We start from the raw sequence: 15,340 nt of genomic DNA on the forward strand, positions 1-15,340 counted from the left end.
TGGTGTGATCTAAAAATCAAAGACCTGCCAAAGGTGTGACAAAATATTTACTCCCACAAATATTAAGATATAGTTCTCAAAGAACAGAACAATTTGTAGCGGTAAGCAAGATAGACTGAGTAGATCATCACAGGACATTAGTTACTTCACACAAAGTCCTTAGGCTCTTTGAAGCGGATTGTGGAAGAGAACCTCCCTAGGATGGGCATACGGGTGTATGAACAAAGTTGATAGATGACTTATTGAAACTGAATCTTGATACCAGCTCTGAAAGTAGTGAGATTCATTTATAGTATCTCATTACTGAAGAATTTAGTTTAACAAGGAATCACTTAAGGGCACAAAATTGACTCTTGTTCCACAATCTTCTCTTAGAGGATGGATGGGAAAGCTGGCGTTATCCCTAGGAGCCAGTTTACTCACTATCCACCAATTGTAGAGACCATCAGGGTAGCGTGGCTGATATCAACACAGGTGAATTTTCATGGTCACCCTAGCCCTTTCTAGGCATTTCAAAATGTCTGGCCTGGAGTCCTGTTCAGTATCAAAAGTAAGGATAAACTATTCTTAAAGAGAGAAACTAATTTTCTCTTAGGGTGGTTCATGGAGAAACAAGAGTGAATGGCTTTTTCTCCTACCCAGTAAGTTGTGTTTGGTCCAAGAAAGACACCTTTGCTCCTTGTCAGCATCCTGAATGTCATCCTACCTGTCCCCTTGATCTAGAACAGGGGCAGAGTTTCAGCAATGCTGACGTGATCATGCGTGCTTTAGCAGTATTAACTCCATTTGCAGCAAGCTTTTCAACAATTACTTTAGCATAAGTGCTACCTAACAGCACCACAGAAGTTTATATATTTAAGTACCCACAATGCCAAAGGCTCCAAGGACACTTTATTTAGATTAGGGGTTAGTCAGGCAGTGGTGGCACAGACACTTGAGTAAGCTGGAGAAGAAGTGTGGCATCAGTGTAGACACTCAACATAGTGAAGATGCATTAATCTGGTTCACTCATGAAGGCTTCTAGTCTTAAGAGTTGGACTTCCAGGAAGTATTGACAAGATCAGGAGAGTAACATGGTAAGACAAAAGAAATAAAAGTCATGGTCCATCTCAAAGCAAACTGTTTTATTCATTAGCAGACACCGTATCAGTTCATTTAAAGATACCGCAGGGATGCTGAGAGCCTATTCTTGGGATCAGCAAATAGGGTAGTTGCCTAGGGCATGCCAAAGTGCAGTGCTGCTTGATTTTTGTGTCTTCCTGTGCTGTACTCCCATTAGCTGGATTTTTTTGGGGGGCTCACTGCTGGAGGAGTGGGGTGCAATGGGGCAAGGCGCCTAACAGGTTTTCTGCCCTGGCTGGCAGAACAGCTAGGACCTCTCTTTGGGACTTCTCAGATATACTTGAGATAAAAGGCAACAGGGAAACTCACAAGTCTGTTATTACTTTTGAAGAAAGAAAAGTGTTTGACAGTGGATTAACTTCAGAGACCATGGAGCCATGAAGCCTACACCATAAGTACAGCAGTAATAGAATATTTAAAAAGGAGTTGAAGAGTCAAGGGACGAGACAAGAGACAGAATGACAAATTAAACACAAGTTTTGGTAAATAGCCGTCAACTGAACAGGGTGATACAATAGAGGCAGCTGAGAGCAGTGCCCCTTTACTGTCAGAAGTGAAGGGATCATTGGAGGTAACTGGGGGTAGGATGCTGCAGCAAGGCAGCACACAGTATCCTTTGTTAGTGCAAACAGCTCATGACTGCGGGTCTGCTGCCAAGTGCACGGACCCAAGAGTTGTCACCCGTAGCATTGGGTATCTCTCCCATCGCTTCAAGGCAAGTCCAAGGTAACTTACCTCTGATTCCTATGGAGAGGATACATTTTCATTTATCTTTCCTGTTAAATGTATTTCTCTGGCAATGTACAGCCCTTTGAAAACAGACAAGTATAGCCTTCTGAAACTAGGGTAAACATTGTTATGCGTTACATTTAATAGAAGTATGACTCACAAAGCTCCAAATATGTAGAGAGTCAGAAAAGAAACCTATTTGGACAGCATGATAGAGCCATTTTGTGAGAGTATAATCAGATCTCCACACGGATACCCTGTTCATGTCCAAAGTATATATCCTTGTTGTGAAAGGAAATGAAGGGCATGACTGTTATATAGAGGTTAATACGTTTCATTTTAAAAACAGAAACCCAAATCCTGACTTCCATAAACATCCACACCTGATGTCTCAACATTTCTCCTTCCCTTGCATTCCTCAAGCTGTTTTTAAAATAACTTTTTCCTGAATCTCCCTCCTAAAATTGGTTTCTTACCTACTTTTAACTGCTCTTAGCATGCAAGTGGGTGTACTTTCTGGCCTATGATCATTTAGAGACATTAACCTTTCTATCTTCATTTATTCATTTTTAAGATAGTGAGGTAGGCACTATCCCAAAGATATTAGAATGGTAAGGTTATAAAATACCTTTGTTTATATAGCACCTTTAATCAGCAGATCACACTTCTGTGAAGTGCTCAGAAGCATCTTATTTTACAGACAGAAATAGAGGTACAAAAATACTAAACAATTTTATATCTGTCACTAAATCCCGGTGTCATTGATAGGAATAGAAAGCCAGATACCCCTATACTCTCACAACCGGAAGAAGGCTATGGGGGTCAAAAGCTAACAAACTTGCATTTCTTTCTTTAAATACTTATATAACAACTTAAATGCCTATATAATTTACCCACTGTAACTATCAATGCAGAGGGTGAGCTAAACCTCAAACTCACGTCAAAAGGTAGAATTTTTTTTAAGTTATTCCTCTAGAACTGGAGAGTGTATTATTGGCATGTTGAACCTGCTTAAGCCTTAAAGTAATGATTTTCTGCCAGTCTGCTGAATTCCAGGAAAATCAAGTGAGTTGTCATTTTGTGAAATAAAATCCTGACCTCCCCAACTGCTCCACAGCAAGTTTAGTAGCATTAAGTTTTAGTCCAAGTAGTAAACTGCTTACAATCACTAAATTTCACCATTCTATAAATTTGTCAAGAATATTAACTCTCCCACAATTTGATGTGTACTGAAAAAGTTAATTAAAATTTGTTAGCAAGTTATATATTAATACTGTATGGAATCTAGTATTTACCTTCTTGTTTCTTTCCTTTTCTCTTCCCTTTATTGACAATCACTATTTTCTCTTCTGATGGCATTTGTGTCACTTTCTGCATAAATACTTTTTCTAGCTCTTGTGCCATGAAAACAATGTCATCCCCTGGCTGCAAGATAGAATTATTTTTTATAAATCACAATACTGGCAATACACTTTAATACAAAAGTATTAAGTTCATGTAGCCTTATAATATGCCCATGTTCTGTAGCATCATGCATTACAAGTTTAGTCAGTCAATCTAAAGTCAGACTATGGGGACACTAAATAAAGTCATTTCAGAACAACCTTAAAAAGGGTGCATAACTCAGCCCATCAGTTCCACAACAAGTTTTGATCATATTGAAAGACTAAATATTCCCCCTCCACACACACCACTTTATTATTTTCTTCTATATTTCCCCAGCCATCCTATCCCCATATTGAAACAAGTTTTAGGCCGTTCACTTCAGCATCCTTCAACTCCCGAGGGTGTGGCAATCAAGCATTAGAACAAAACCACCTGACTGCCATGCATAAGCAGCATTTTAAAAGTTGCTTCCTCTCTTAGTCAGACACATTATTTTGTCAGTTGTTATACATTACAAAGCTTATCTATTCATCCAGACGTCCTGAAGGAGTGGAGGGAGAGATTCAGGATAACCAGGAGTAGGGGGTGTCTTACTTATGGTAAAGCTTTTTAATTGATAGACATGTTTGCTGTGCCACTACACAGGCTACGTTGTGTAGTGTTGTACTGGTTTTGTTGGTAGAATCCTTGTATAGGGATATTTATCCTTTCAATAAATTGTACAGGGGGCTAGAGGTTGATTAGGTACTTTTGATAAGTTTGAATAAGCACTAGTAAATTATTTAAAGGAATATTTTCCATTAAAATCCAGAAACATATTAAGTTATTTGGCCATTACAAGTAACAGAAGGCATCAATAGTTAGATTGAGAAGCGGGTATATGGCCTATTGAACATTACACTTTTACTACAGTCCCCTCTTTTTAGCATTTTACATACCTTGTTATACACATAGCAGTTTGTGAACATAGTTTTAAAGTCTTCAATGCAGTCTGTAGCTTTTGTATAATAATTATGTTCCAAACGCTTTTTAATAGTGCTCAAGTCCATGGGCTTCTTAATGATATTATAATAATCCTGTGGTTTTGAAAAAGATGATTAAAAACCCTGTGATTTGTGAATTTAATTGAAGATTAATAAAAGTTACTAGGACATGAGTGTTCTCATACATTTGAGAACCTGTTAACCTTTACAGGCGAAGGAACCACTGTGTTGCTGAATTTGGAATGGGAACATTCTATTAAAAGAAAGCTTTCCTTCAGGTTAAAACATACTATTAAAGGCATTGTAAGTGCCACAAAAGCAGAAGTATTACAGAACTTAATTTCTTTGTACTCCTCCCCATGCATGATAGATTTTTTTTTTAAAAGCATTCATTTCAATAGCATTAGCTCATGTGGATAAACAACACTTCTATTAGGAGTAATAGTTCTCTTGTATAGCACTTCTCATCTGTAGGTCTCAAAGCAATTTACAAGTGGAAATAAGCATCCCCATTTCCCAGATGGAGAAATGGAAGCAGAGACAGAGACTTGCACAAGATCACAAGCAGAGTTGGGACTAGAGAATCTAGGTCTCCTGGTGTCTGTCCACTATGCTATCCATTGGGCCTTGGTGCTTCCCTAAAGACACAGGTGATTAACACAAAAGTGAATTCAAGTCCTAGCTGACTCACCAATTAAAAGAGTCTAATAGAATTGTTCACTTCTACCTCTAGGAATTCGCATACACAGTTTTTAATCTTTAAATTAGAAGGATTCAGAAGCATTCAACAGTTTTAAACTCCCATTAACTAGTTTACATATACTTCAAATATGTATAAGTTAGTAATGACGACTTCTGAAGCACCTCTGACTAGAGCAATTTATTCACTTTAGTTGGAACAAAAGGCTAGACACATCATAACAATGTTTTCAAGTGTCTGTTCAACAACATGACCAGAAGAACATTTAAACTATACAGCTAAAAAACAGCTATTGTCAAAATACTGATCTCTTCCGCCACCTCCTGTCCCCTTTCGGTGTCAGAAGGGTAAAGTTAGACACTCACTGTCCTTGTAATGAAGCCAGACAGAATTTATTGTAGATTATGCAGAGGTTGAAGCTACACTATTTCTGAAATGATGTGATAAATGCTAAGTGGCTGCCTTCGAAATCTCAAGAGGCAACACTGTCCTGAGGCTAGCGACAATTGTTGCCACAGCTCTGAATGAATGACCTCCAATATTAACCTTAAGTGACAGTTTCTTCTAAGAACAAACACAAATACAGAAGACAGTCACTTTGACAGTGCTTTTGGACAAAATGACCAAACAAGTTTGTCAAGAGATATAGATCTGGATAAAGGGTTTTGTCTGCTCTAAATAAAACCAATTGTCTGGAGGGACTGATTTATGAGAAAATATTAAAATAAGTATTTATGCCATAGCTTGATTAAGTAACTATGGAAAGGAAAATTTATAAATGGCTGGTACATGTAGACACTAATGAAAATCAAGAGTAGTCCAAGGGGATAACCAGGAGAAACTGGACTGAGTTAAGAAATTATAAACTTAAGAGCAACATCTTTCTAGCTATTAAAGTCTGAGGGCAATTGTGGTGGAAGCCTTGTTCCTTGAGAAGACTAGATTAACACATATATCCCACTCCCTGAAAATCAAAAAGAATACAAATCGGTATCCTGAGGTAGTTCAGAGTTGGATAACAATGATTCAAGGCATACAACTTCATATTGAGAGAGACTGGGACTGCATACCTTCATATGCAAAAATACGATTACACAATATAATAAATGTTATTGAGAAGATGCATCAGAAACTTCTGTTCATTCTGTGTCATAATGCAAAAAGGAACAGTCAGTGACACCAGAAAGTGCAGAGAGAGTTTAGAACTGATGAAAGGAAGCACTCCCCAAATGCACAATTTGCTTGTGGAACTTATTGCCACAGGATCTCAATCAGACCAGGAGCTGAACATGGTTAGAGAACAATGAGAGTTATATCCAGAATTAATTGCAACTAATCAACAAGGATTTGAGAAGGGACAAACCTTCATACTTCAATGCCTAAGACAAAAACTATTCATGGTTAGGAGAAAACTTTATCTGGGGACAAGTTATCCCATAATCACCTGTCAGAGTTTGTTATACCTTTCCTTAAGCATCTGGTACTGAACAGTGCCAGTGACATTACTGGTTGATAGGAATTGCCATACTGGATAAGACCAATGTTTCTAAACCTGCATTGGTAAGGGATTAGAAGGAGGTTAGGTCATAGAGTTATTTTTCCAATTTCTTTTAATTATACAATTCACTATTTCAGAAAGTACGGATTCATTGATCCAGAGAAAGAATGACTTTAACACAGCATTTTGGGCATTCACCTGGGATGTGGGACACTAGAGTTAAAGTCCCTGCTCCAAATCCAGTAGAATGCCAATTCAAATCTGGGTCTCCCACATCCCAAGTGAGCAGCCTAACCTCTGAGCTATTGGGTATTCTGTGACTGGACATAGGCAGGGCAAGCTGCGTGTGTGTCTGCTGTGCAGGACCCAAGCTTTCAAGCAATCTCAGAGTATGCCTACAGGATTGGGCTCCCCTGGTGAGAAAGGCAGGGGAACAGTTTGAGAATCCCTGTTTAGAGAAGCTGCAGCTTCAGTTTGTGCTAGGACTTTGAGCACCTTTTCAACTATGCGGCAGCATCAGGACATGAGCAGCTGTGCGCATGCCCATTGGCAGAAATGTAGGCAGCAGATGAGCAGTGAGAATATCCGGGGAGCCTAAATGTTGGCTTTGTGTGTTTAAGTACCTTTGTGAATTTGGCCCTTGGGGCTTTCAATAAGATGGTATGTTCATGTCTTATCTTGGAAAGTACATTTCAATATATCGGAGCCAACACAATACACGTCCATTACAAAGTTGCTTTTTAAAATAATTTAGAGAGTTGCATCCCAAGTAACATTTCTCATATAGCTTCCTGATGTAATTCTATTATTGAGAGGAAGTCTATAGTACAAGCAAGAACAAAGCCCTTGGAAATAACCTTTCCTATCTCAAGGACTTCCAAATTGAGAAAAGTGGCTAGCCTTCTTTAGGAGGTAGGCATACATTTATAAGTGATTTTAAGAATGGAATATTGTCTTTTTGAATTTCTTGCAGGTTATCTAAGGGAGCCTGCTATAAAATCTAGCACTATCTTGAGAATAGAAGTAGAAATCAGGAGTTTGGTCTTTCACTTAAAAATCAAGACAACTTCAGAATTACCACAATGAGCTACGCTGGTCAACTAATGCGTAATTCTGTATTTGAACTGAAGATTTTCACAGGACAGCTATAGAGAGAAACCAGACTATCCTAGCAAGAAAATGACCACCCATTCTTAATTATTTTACCACACATTAACAGGTTAAAGTCTATGTACAATGCCCCTACATCTGGCCAGCCCCAAGACCTCAGTGACTCAAAGCGACATAGCAAGCATATGGTGTTAAAGAAGTCTCATGATGAGGGTTTTTTTGGGTTTAAATCCCCTTAGTATTTGTATTCATCTTCTCTGCAGTGTAGGAAAAAAAAAGGGGGATATCCTCAGTGATATCTGAAGTGATCCACTATCAGCATAACAGAGAGAGAGAAGCTAATGATCGTCACAGGTCAGCTTCACCATCTTCCTGTGAGAGTGACATGATGATTACTGGACAAAAGTAATCAATTAACCTACTGGTGTAAAGTGTTAATTGCTTGGACATTTCACAAACAAGAGCAGATGTCAATGAAACCTAAAGGTTCTCTGAAACTTGGCTTATCTTCATTAAAGTCAGTATTTTCTAATAAATCTATATGAGATACCATCTTAATGTTTCAAAGGTGCCTGACTCTCAGATTATGAAGCATTAAGAGGTTGAGACTTCTTAGGGATATATCAATTGTGTGGACACTACTCTTTGAGCTCTGAACTAAAGTTTGCATGGACACATAATGCTCAATAAAACAGTTTAAAAGAGGTCAGGAAACCATTGACTATTTCAAGAGCAAATAGATTTAGAAGGGAACCTCTTTCACCCCCCAAGAGACAGCTTTTTCCCCATGGGAAATTCATCTGGGTTTCTCTTTCTAACATTTGTCTTGTGCACATCAGGCTGCTGAAGTATCTTTAAACTATTCCCACTGGAAACTCAAAGGAGACCTTAAATCTGAATCAAAATCCTATCTTGATTTAATGTTAGTTTCTACCACTGAAAATCTGATATAATTTATCTGGAGAAAGCAGCTATAAGATTTCAGGCAGATCTAGTAGCTACTTATTGAGGACAATAAATGCTTACAGGCAAGTCTTATCTTCTGACAATTCCTATCATAATATAATGATGGAGGAGTAAAGGCCTGGGCTATAAGTCTGTGCAGCACCTCTAAGAAGTGCAGCTCAGAACTTGCAGCTCAGGGGTAGCTTAAGCCCCCTTTATATTCTCCCCTCAAGGGGCTGCTTTGGTGGTGGAGACACTTCTGGCCTAAGATAGACCAAAGGTAGGCAATAGGTGGACTGTGGGCCAGTTCCAGACTGCTATACACTTGTGAACAGACCCCAAAATCTTTTTACTTATTATCAGTGTTATTTTTTGTATTATTTTCCCTGGAGTCTGAACCTTGACTATACCTTGACCAAGAAATTTGGACCTTGACCAAAAAATAATTGACTATTCCTGATGTAGACAGTCTCAGGGGCCTAAATTACAGCACTGCCGAGAATCTCTGTAGAGTAGCAGATTTAGTTTTTTAAAGCCAACATTTCAGTTCACCTTTAAAACTTTACTTGCTTATTCTTCAACATAAGATTTTCATACAATATCAAAATGGAGTCTTACAGGAAGATTTAATGCTGCAGCATCTACAGGCTGGTGAAATGGCCAGGAAAAGTTGTGCCTCCACATAGCTTTCATGACCACCCTCTGTAAATATTGAAGTTGATTTGTCAAACAGCCAGTTTTTTTAGGATTAACATATTCTGGTGGTGGAGGATTAATAATAGTTGGATACTGTTGATTTGGAACAGACATCTTTAGTGAGTTTCTATAGCCACATGTTCCAAGCTCTGTTACAGCATTAACCTGTGAAGAAAAAATAAACTTTAAATATACATTAGTGTAAATGTTGTTGGACAAATCAAATAAAGAGAAGTGTAAACTGTCAGTTCATAAGGTGAAAGACTGCTACATGCAGGACTGAACACATTCGTTTTTAGTTCCTTTAATGAAATGGTTCATTGGATGCATCTTTAACAGTTATAAGGCATACTTGAGACCACAGATGACATTTTATAATGTTACTGTCCAAAATAGAAAACATTAGAAACCACTGGACACTTTTTAACCACTTTTTAAGTTTAGAAGTGCTGTTATACCCAAAGAGTGATTACAAAGCCACCTGAAAGCCACGAACAACTAACAGATATGACACTGGAAAAGCCTGAAATTTAGACTGGAGACTAAGTGTTAGGAGTCTGGATAACCCAAGCCTCTATAAGCAGAAAGCTAAATATTCATTGGATCAACTTCTGTTGGTTAGAGACAAGTTCTTGAGCTTACATAGAGCTCTTCATCAGGTCCGTTTAAGCTCAAAAGCCTGTCTCTCACCAACAGAAATTGGGCTAATAAAAGATACCACCTCACCCACCTTGTCTTATTAATTTCCTGGGACCAATATGGCTACAACACTGCACACTCATTCAAAATGACTTGCAGAGAGGTTTTCCTAGATATGAAGCTCAGTTTAGAAATCTCAGCTGCTGTACAATACAATTTTTTGCTCTAGCCAGGTCAACATTTTTTTTAAGCCGGTTTGATTTTTCTCATATTCCACTTACAGGACAGTAATATGCAGCTTTACAGATGTGTTTGTCTGACCTAGCATATAAGAACAGGTCTAATAACCTCACACATCTTTGCCAAGATATTTCAGTTATGACATGCAATCACCATATAAAGATTCATATTCAAATAAAAACTGACTGATCATCTGTTTTTCAAGTTTGACCACATACACAAGAATATCATTTGCCTCTTTATACCATCCTTGTTATGTACAAATAAGGCTGCAACAACTTTTTGGAATGCTACAAATACAGTTCCCTGGCACCATCTTAGTGCATTTGCAATCAGTTAAGGGAACATTACTAGAAGTAATGCTTGCAGTCATTTGATTTTTGCCAGTAGATAGTGCTGTTGTGCACAACTTAATCAGTCTTAAGCATGTTAGAAAGCAAATATGCATTCACTTAAGGTAGGAATAAAAGATTCTTTTAAAATAGTGTTGTGTGGTATAAGTTACTATAAGACTAATCATATTGTCATCCAATTTAGAGCTGAGAGAGTACCTGAAACAAGAATTTTCAATCCTTTTCTAATTAAGGTGCTTATTTCTGAATGTTAGAGCATGAAACCAGAACATAAATTTTATTTCTGATTTTACACAAGAGGAAGCTAGATTTTAAGTTACAGTACAAATAAATTCAGGAACTATATATAGCCAGTTATTTTCTGCAGATCTTACTAAAGCAAATGTTATTCAGTTTAAAATAATCCTATCCAATTTCTGTTTGCAAACCAAAAGACAGACAAAAACCTTCCACACACCTTTGATCGAGATATGCAGTAAGATGTGAAATTTTCAAGCAGAAGCAATTGTTAGCTTTGAGCTGATTAAAACAAGTCTCGAACACCTTAAACTGATTCTTACCATAATGACAGCATCTTGTCAGACATGAAATATTGCATCATGCATTTTTATCTGTTTTTTCTTATTTTTGCATTTAAAAAGATGCCTCAATCTTTAGCTGCTCTTGTACATACAGAACTTTTCTGATTTCTCCCCCCCATCTGCTTTCTTACAGAAAAGAGAATTTTTCTATAGATAGTATTGTCATTAACCTAAAACAGTTTCTTCAACTAATTTAGACTAGTTTATCAGTTGTAAGAAATTAGAAGAGTTCACATCAGCCAGTTGTACCCAGTCAGAAATTGTATCAATAGCCAAAGCTTGCTATTAAGTTTCAAGTTTATTCATTCAAGCTTTGGAATGTCAAAAAGTACTGTATTTCAAGGTAGTTTTTAGTCAATCATTTTAATAAGTTGATTGAATCTTTAATGTTGGTCACTAATCAAAGACAGGCTAAGCAACAATCTGTAGATTTTATAAAAACAGATCAAATAATAATTGAAAGATACATATCAAAATATTTGTAGTACTTATTTTTCAGAGCAATGCTTTATTTTAGGACAGACCTACCATATTGTATAATTTTAAAAAAGGGAAATGTATATTTTATGCCTAGTATAAGACAGACCCTGTGGATGTGATTGTGCAGTTATTTTAATAACTGTAATTTTAATAGATGTGTAATTCCCTTTAAATTGTAGAATAATTGTATTCCATAAATAACATTTTCCACAGAAAAGGAAGTCCAGCTCTTCTTTTTGTAAAGCAAACCCTGAAAGCCAGGGGGAAGTTGGGCACCTAATTTCCTTAAGTGTTTTTGAACATCCCATCTTAAAAATGGGAACTGATTCAGGCTGTCTGCAGTTAGCCTGAGAGAGTAGCTTTAAGTAAGGTGTGAACTAACTCATTCATCTCAATCCTATATCAACACTACAGGTTGACAGATGTGTTGACCATGTCATAGCTGACCACCTTAGCAGATGTTTATTTAGAGCTAGTGGATGTATTGGGTAGGCTGTAGTTGAATACTCAGTTGCTGTCATGCGTTGCTGTGCAGGGGTAGCAAAGGCATTCAGAGTTTAAATCCACTGCCACCCCATGGAAAAGTTTGGGAGGCCATGAGAAATTAATCCTCAGCTCCTATGTGCCCCCCCCCCAAAAGGAAACACACCACAAGCCTCTTTCCTGTGTGCTAAAGCCCCAGTTGTGTCCCACACATCCGTCAAAGCATTTAGCTTTCCTCTGACCTCTACAACACTTTGGTGTTTGACACTAAGACTACATTTTGTACACTGAAAATGGAGAACCAGGGGCAGCATAAAAATAAATTGGGTTTAGTATGGTCGTCCCTCAGCCAAGGTTGTTGATATCAGGGCCTCAACACAGGTCAGATTCTGTTACTGGAAAGGGATTAATGTCATGAATCAGTCGAGGTGTAATTTTTTTTTTTTTTAAAACTCCATGTATATGAGCTCTACTAGTCTCAGTCCAAGCTAGGTCTAACTGCCCACAGGGAACCTCAGAAATCCCATCCGGCCTCCAGGAGCAGCTGCCTTGGTCATGGTCCATCCAGGTCTCCAGCAGCCCCCTGCCATGGAACCTTTTCATCCTGAGTGCTCTATCACACTTCAGTCAGGAGCCAAAAGAGTAGCAGCAGATTCAACAGTGCCTTCTGCTGCCCTGTCACTGCTCAGCCAATTCACTGGGATATCAAGAAGGATTATTTATTATTTTCCTATTTAATTCACTAAAGGCTTCAAATTAGTTTACCGGAATTTGCTGCAGAAGTTCTGAACTCAGAAGCCAGATGGCTTTTTTGCAGGTAGATGGTCCTTTTTTTTTTTTTTTTTTTTTTTTTGGTTGGGGGGGGGGGGGGGCGCAAAGTACATGGGAATTTAATCAGCATTCCACCCAGGACAAGATGGTGACTGTCTGCAATGCACACAGCATAGAAGGATCAGACAGCTTAGTACCTAAATCTTTTATGTTGTGCTACTAAAGAAGCAGTAGACAGGCAGGACAGAGCAGGTTTCATGACTCTCGGTTGCTTGCTACATAAGCAGTGGCTAGTGTACCATCTCGCACTGCCTTGAATATAAAGTTTCTAGCAGTGAATGCTAGCATAGTTTAGTACCAACAATAGTTTACAGGTACTCAAGACAAATTATGCAATGGGTAATAATTTAAATTGAACTTCAGACTACTATTTGCAGGAATAAGTGTTCTGTGGTATAGTTCCATTAATAATAATACCTAGCTCTTACATAGCTTTTCATAAGAAGATCTCAAAAGGAAATAAGATTCTAATCCCCATTTGATGGATGGATAAGCAGACAGAGGTAGAGTAATTTGAACCAAGTCAACCATCAGGCCAGTGATAGAGCTGAGAATAAAGCACAGAGCTGTGGGCCCCAGCCCAGTGCCCTGTCCACTGGGCTTCAGCCAAGTGCCCTTCCTTGGCAATCATTTTGCTAGGAGGCAATTTTAAGCTCTGTATCTTTTTTCAGCCACAGGTATAAAAGCCATCTTTTAAAAATGGTGTGAAAAATTTTAAAAATTAAAGGGAAAGTAAATCAAAGTATCAAAGATTAAAGATTGGTTACTAGGTTTAAGATTGGACACTAAAACCAGACAAAGGTAAAAAGAGGAAAGCTTGTAGTTGGGCAGGGATTAGAAGATTATATAGGAAATGTCATAGAATTTAATTTGAAGTACCTTTAATAATTAGTGTGATAAAATGCTGAAAAAATTAGAGTAACTAAGTGATCAGGCAGAACAGCTTTTAGGCACACAGTTGTTTACATGGCACCTGAGACCTAGATGGTTCTAATTAAATGAATGTTGGCTAATGCCCATCATTTTGGAGAGGGCTGTGTGATCCATAACATCCCCATCTGCAGAGCCATTTAAAAAAAAAAAAAAAAAAAAAAAAAAAAAAAAAACAATCAGAAGAAACAAAGTTTAACATTGCACCTGAAGGACACATTTTCTTTTTTTAAAAGAGCACTTTCCCTGTTTTAGAATAAAAGCTTTTGTTTGTACATGAAAGCAAAGATTTGAGCAATTTTTATCCCACTAACTTATTTGAGGTCCCCCCTCCCCCCAACTATAGTTACACTATTGCCAACCCCCAAGGAGTCAAAAGGCAAACCCTCAAAAGTCATGAGATTTTAGAAAATAGTAAGGCTGTTTGTTTTCAGTGAAGACTGAGCTACTCACATAGTCACATCACTCCAAGAGCTGGTGCTTTAAGAAAGACTGTCTCTCATAAGACTCAGAATAAAGTCATAAGATTTGGAACAGTCTCAGAAGATTTTAGTTCTAATGTTACCTGTGACATAACATGTGTTATCTGTTGGAAAGTGTATGGGAAAGATGAAAGTTTCCTTTTGTAAAATGAATAGGATTTTTAGGACATAATTAGCTTCTGCACCCATTCCTGGGAAGGCCTGCCTGCTACTCAAGAACAGCCACTCAGAGACATTAACACACCACTTTTGAACACAGAGATATGCTATCTGCCAAGATTTCTGTATGCACTATAAGCATTAGTCTCTCCAACTAACAAAAAGCGGTTATACATTTTATACTCATTTTTAATAAAATGTTTACCCAAGTACGTAAACAAACAAACCCCAAATCACATCTATTCTAGGCCACCCAGGACTCATCAGAACTTTTCCTCCCAGCCCCATCAGTAGTTCAGCCATTTTCAAAAGGGTTATCATATTATCCCCAAAGCCATGAGTTCATTGAACACCAGCCAGCAAGACTAGTGATATAAATATTAGCTCTGAAACAGCACCAATATACAGATGCAGTCAGGAACAAGCCATCCCTATACCATCACCACTCACCAACTAAAAACCTGAGTGCAACCCTCACTTAAATTTATCATTTACCTTGGCCCCAGGGAAGTAGCCCCCACTCACCACCTCCCTGCCCACACGAGGAGGAACAGAACCTCAGGGCAGGGAGGGGGAAGGCTTATTTAACTCTTCCTGCAGCTGCTTTATCTCTGTGCTATAATCACATATACACACAAAGGACAGAAGTAGATTTCCCCAACCAGAACAGAGCTTTCATCCCCCTTCCAACAGTGTTCCTGATCAGGGATTTATCATTATAAAATCAAAGCAGCTGGCAGGAATCAATAGGCACCACCTGGCTGTTTATACTCAGGCCCACCCACTCATTGGCTGGTCAGCAAACCATCTGGAAAAAGTAAAAACTGGAGCCAGACAATTTTTGTTTCCCATCACTGCAAACTCTAATGCCTAAGGAGATGTGATGCAAATATAGATGCTCCTTTTTCATCAGTTAAATCATGATGTATCCTGGTACAACAGAGCAGCAAAAACTTCAATCCAGCATTTGGATCCAGTCAGAGTTTAGCCCCA

General features: G+C 38.2%; 1 protein-coding gene across 2 annotated transcripts in view; it reads right to left on the reverse strand.

Annotated features, from left to right (window-relative positions):
* BRDT (bromodomain testis associated) overlaps positions 1-15,015 on the reverse strand; it is a 44,951-nt gene extending 29,936 nt beyond the window's left edge. Inside the window, exons 1-4 of one of the 2 annotated variants that reach the window (XM_067538485.1) lie at positions 14,843-15,015; positions 9,092-9,334; positions 4,176-4,313; positions 3,147-3,276 (exon numbers count right to left, since the gene is read on the reverse strand). In XM_067538485.1, the coding sequence (XP_067394586.1) occupies positions 3,147-3,276; positions 4,176-4,313; positions 9,092-9,283 (460 nt within the window). In that variant the 5' untranslated portion in view covers positions 9,284-9,334; positions 14,843-15,015. The remainder of the gene's footprint in view (positions 1-3,146; positions 3,277-4,175; positions 4,314-9,091; positions 9,335-14,842) is intronic. The other variant, XM_067538486.1, reaches the window with a different exon arrangement.
* Positions 15,016-15,340: the final 325 nt, after the last annotated feature.

Source organism: Emydura macquarii, unplaced genomic scaffold (genome assembly GCF_026122565.2).
Source record: "Emydura macquarii macquarii isolate MOO-44397 ecotype Brisbane River unplaced genomic scaffold, CSIRO-AGI_Emac_v2 contig_480, whole genome shotgun sequence".
In the NCBI taxonomy this organism is placed as follows: Eukaryota; Metazoa; Chordata; order Testudines; family Chelidae; genus Emydura; species Emydura macquarii.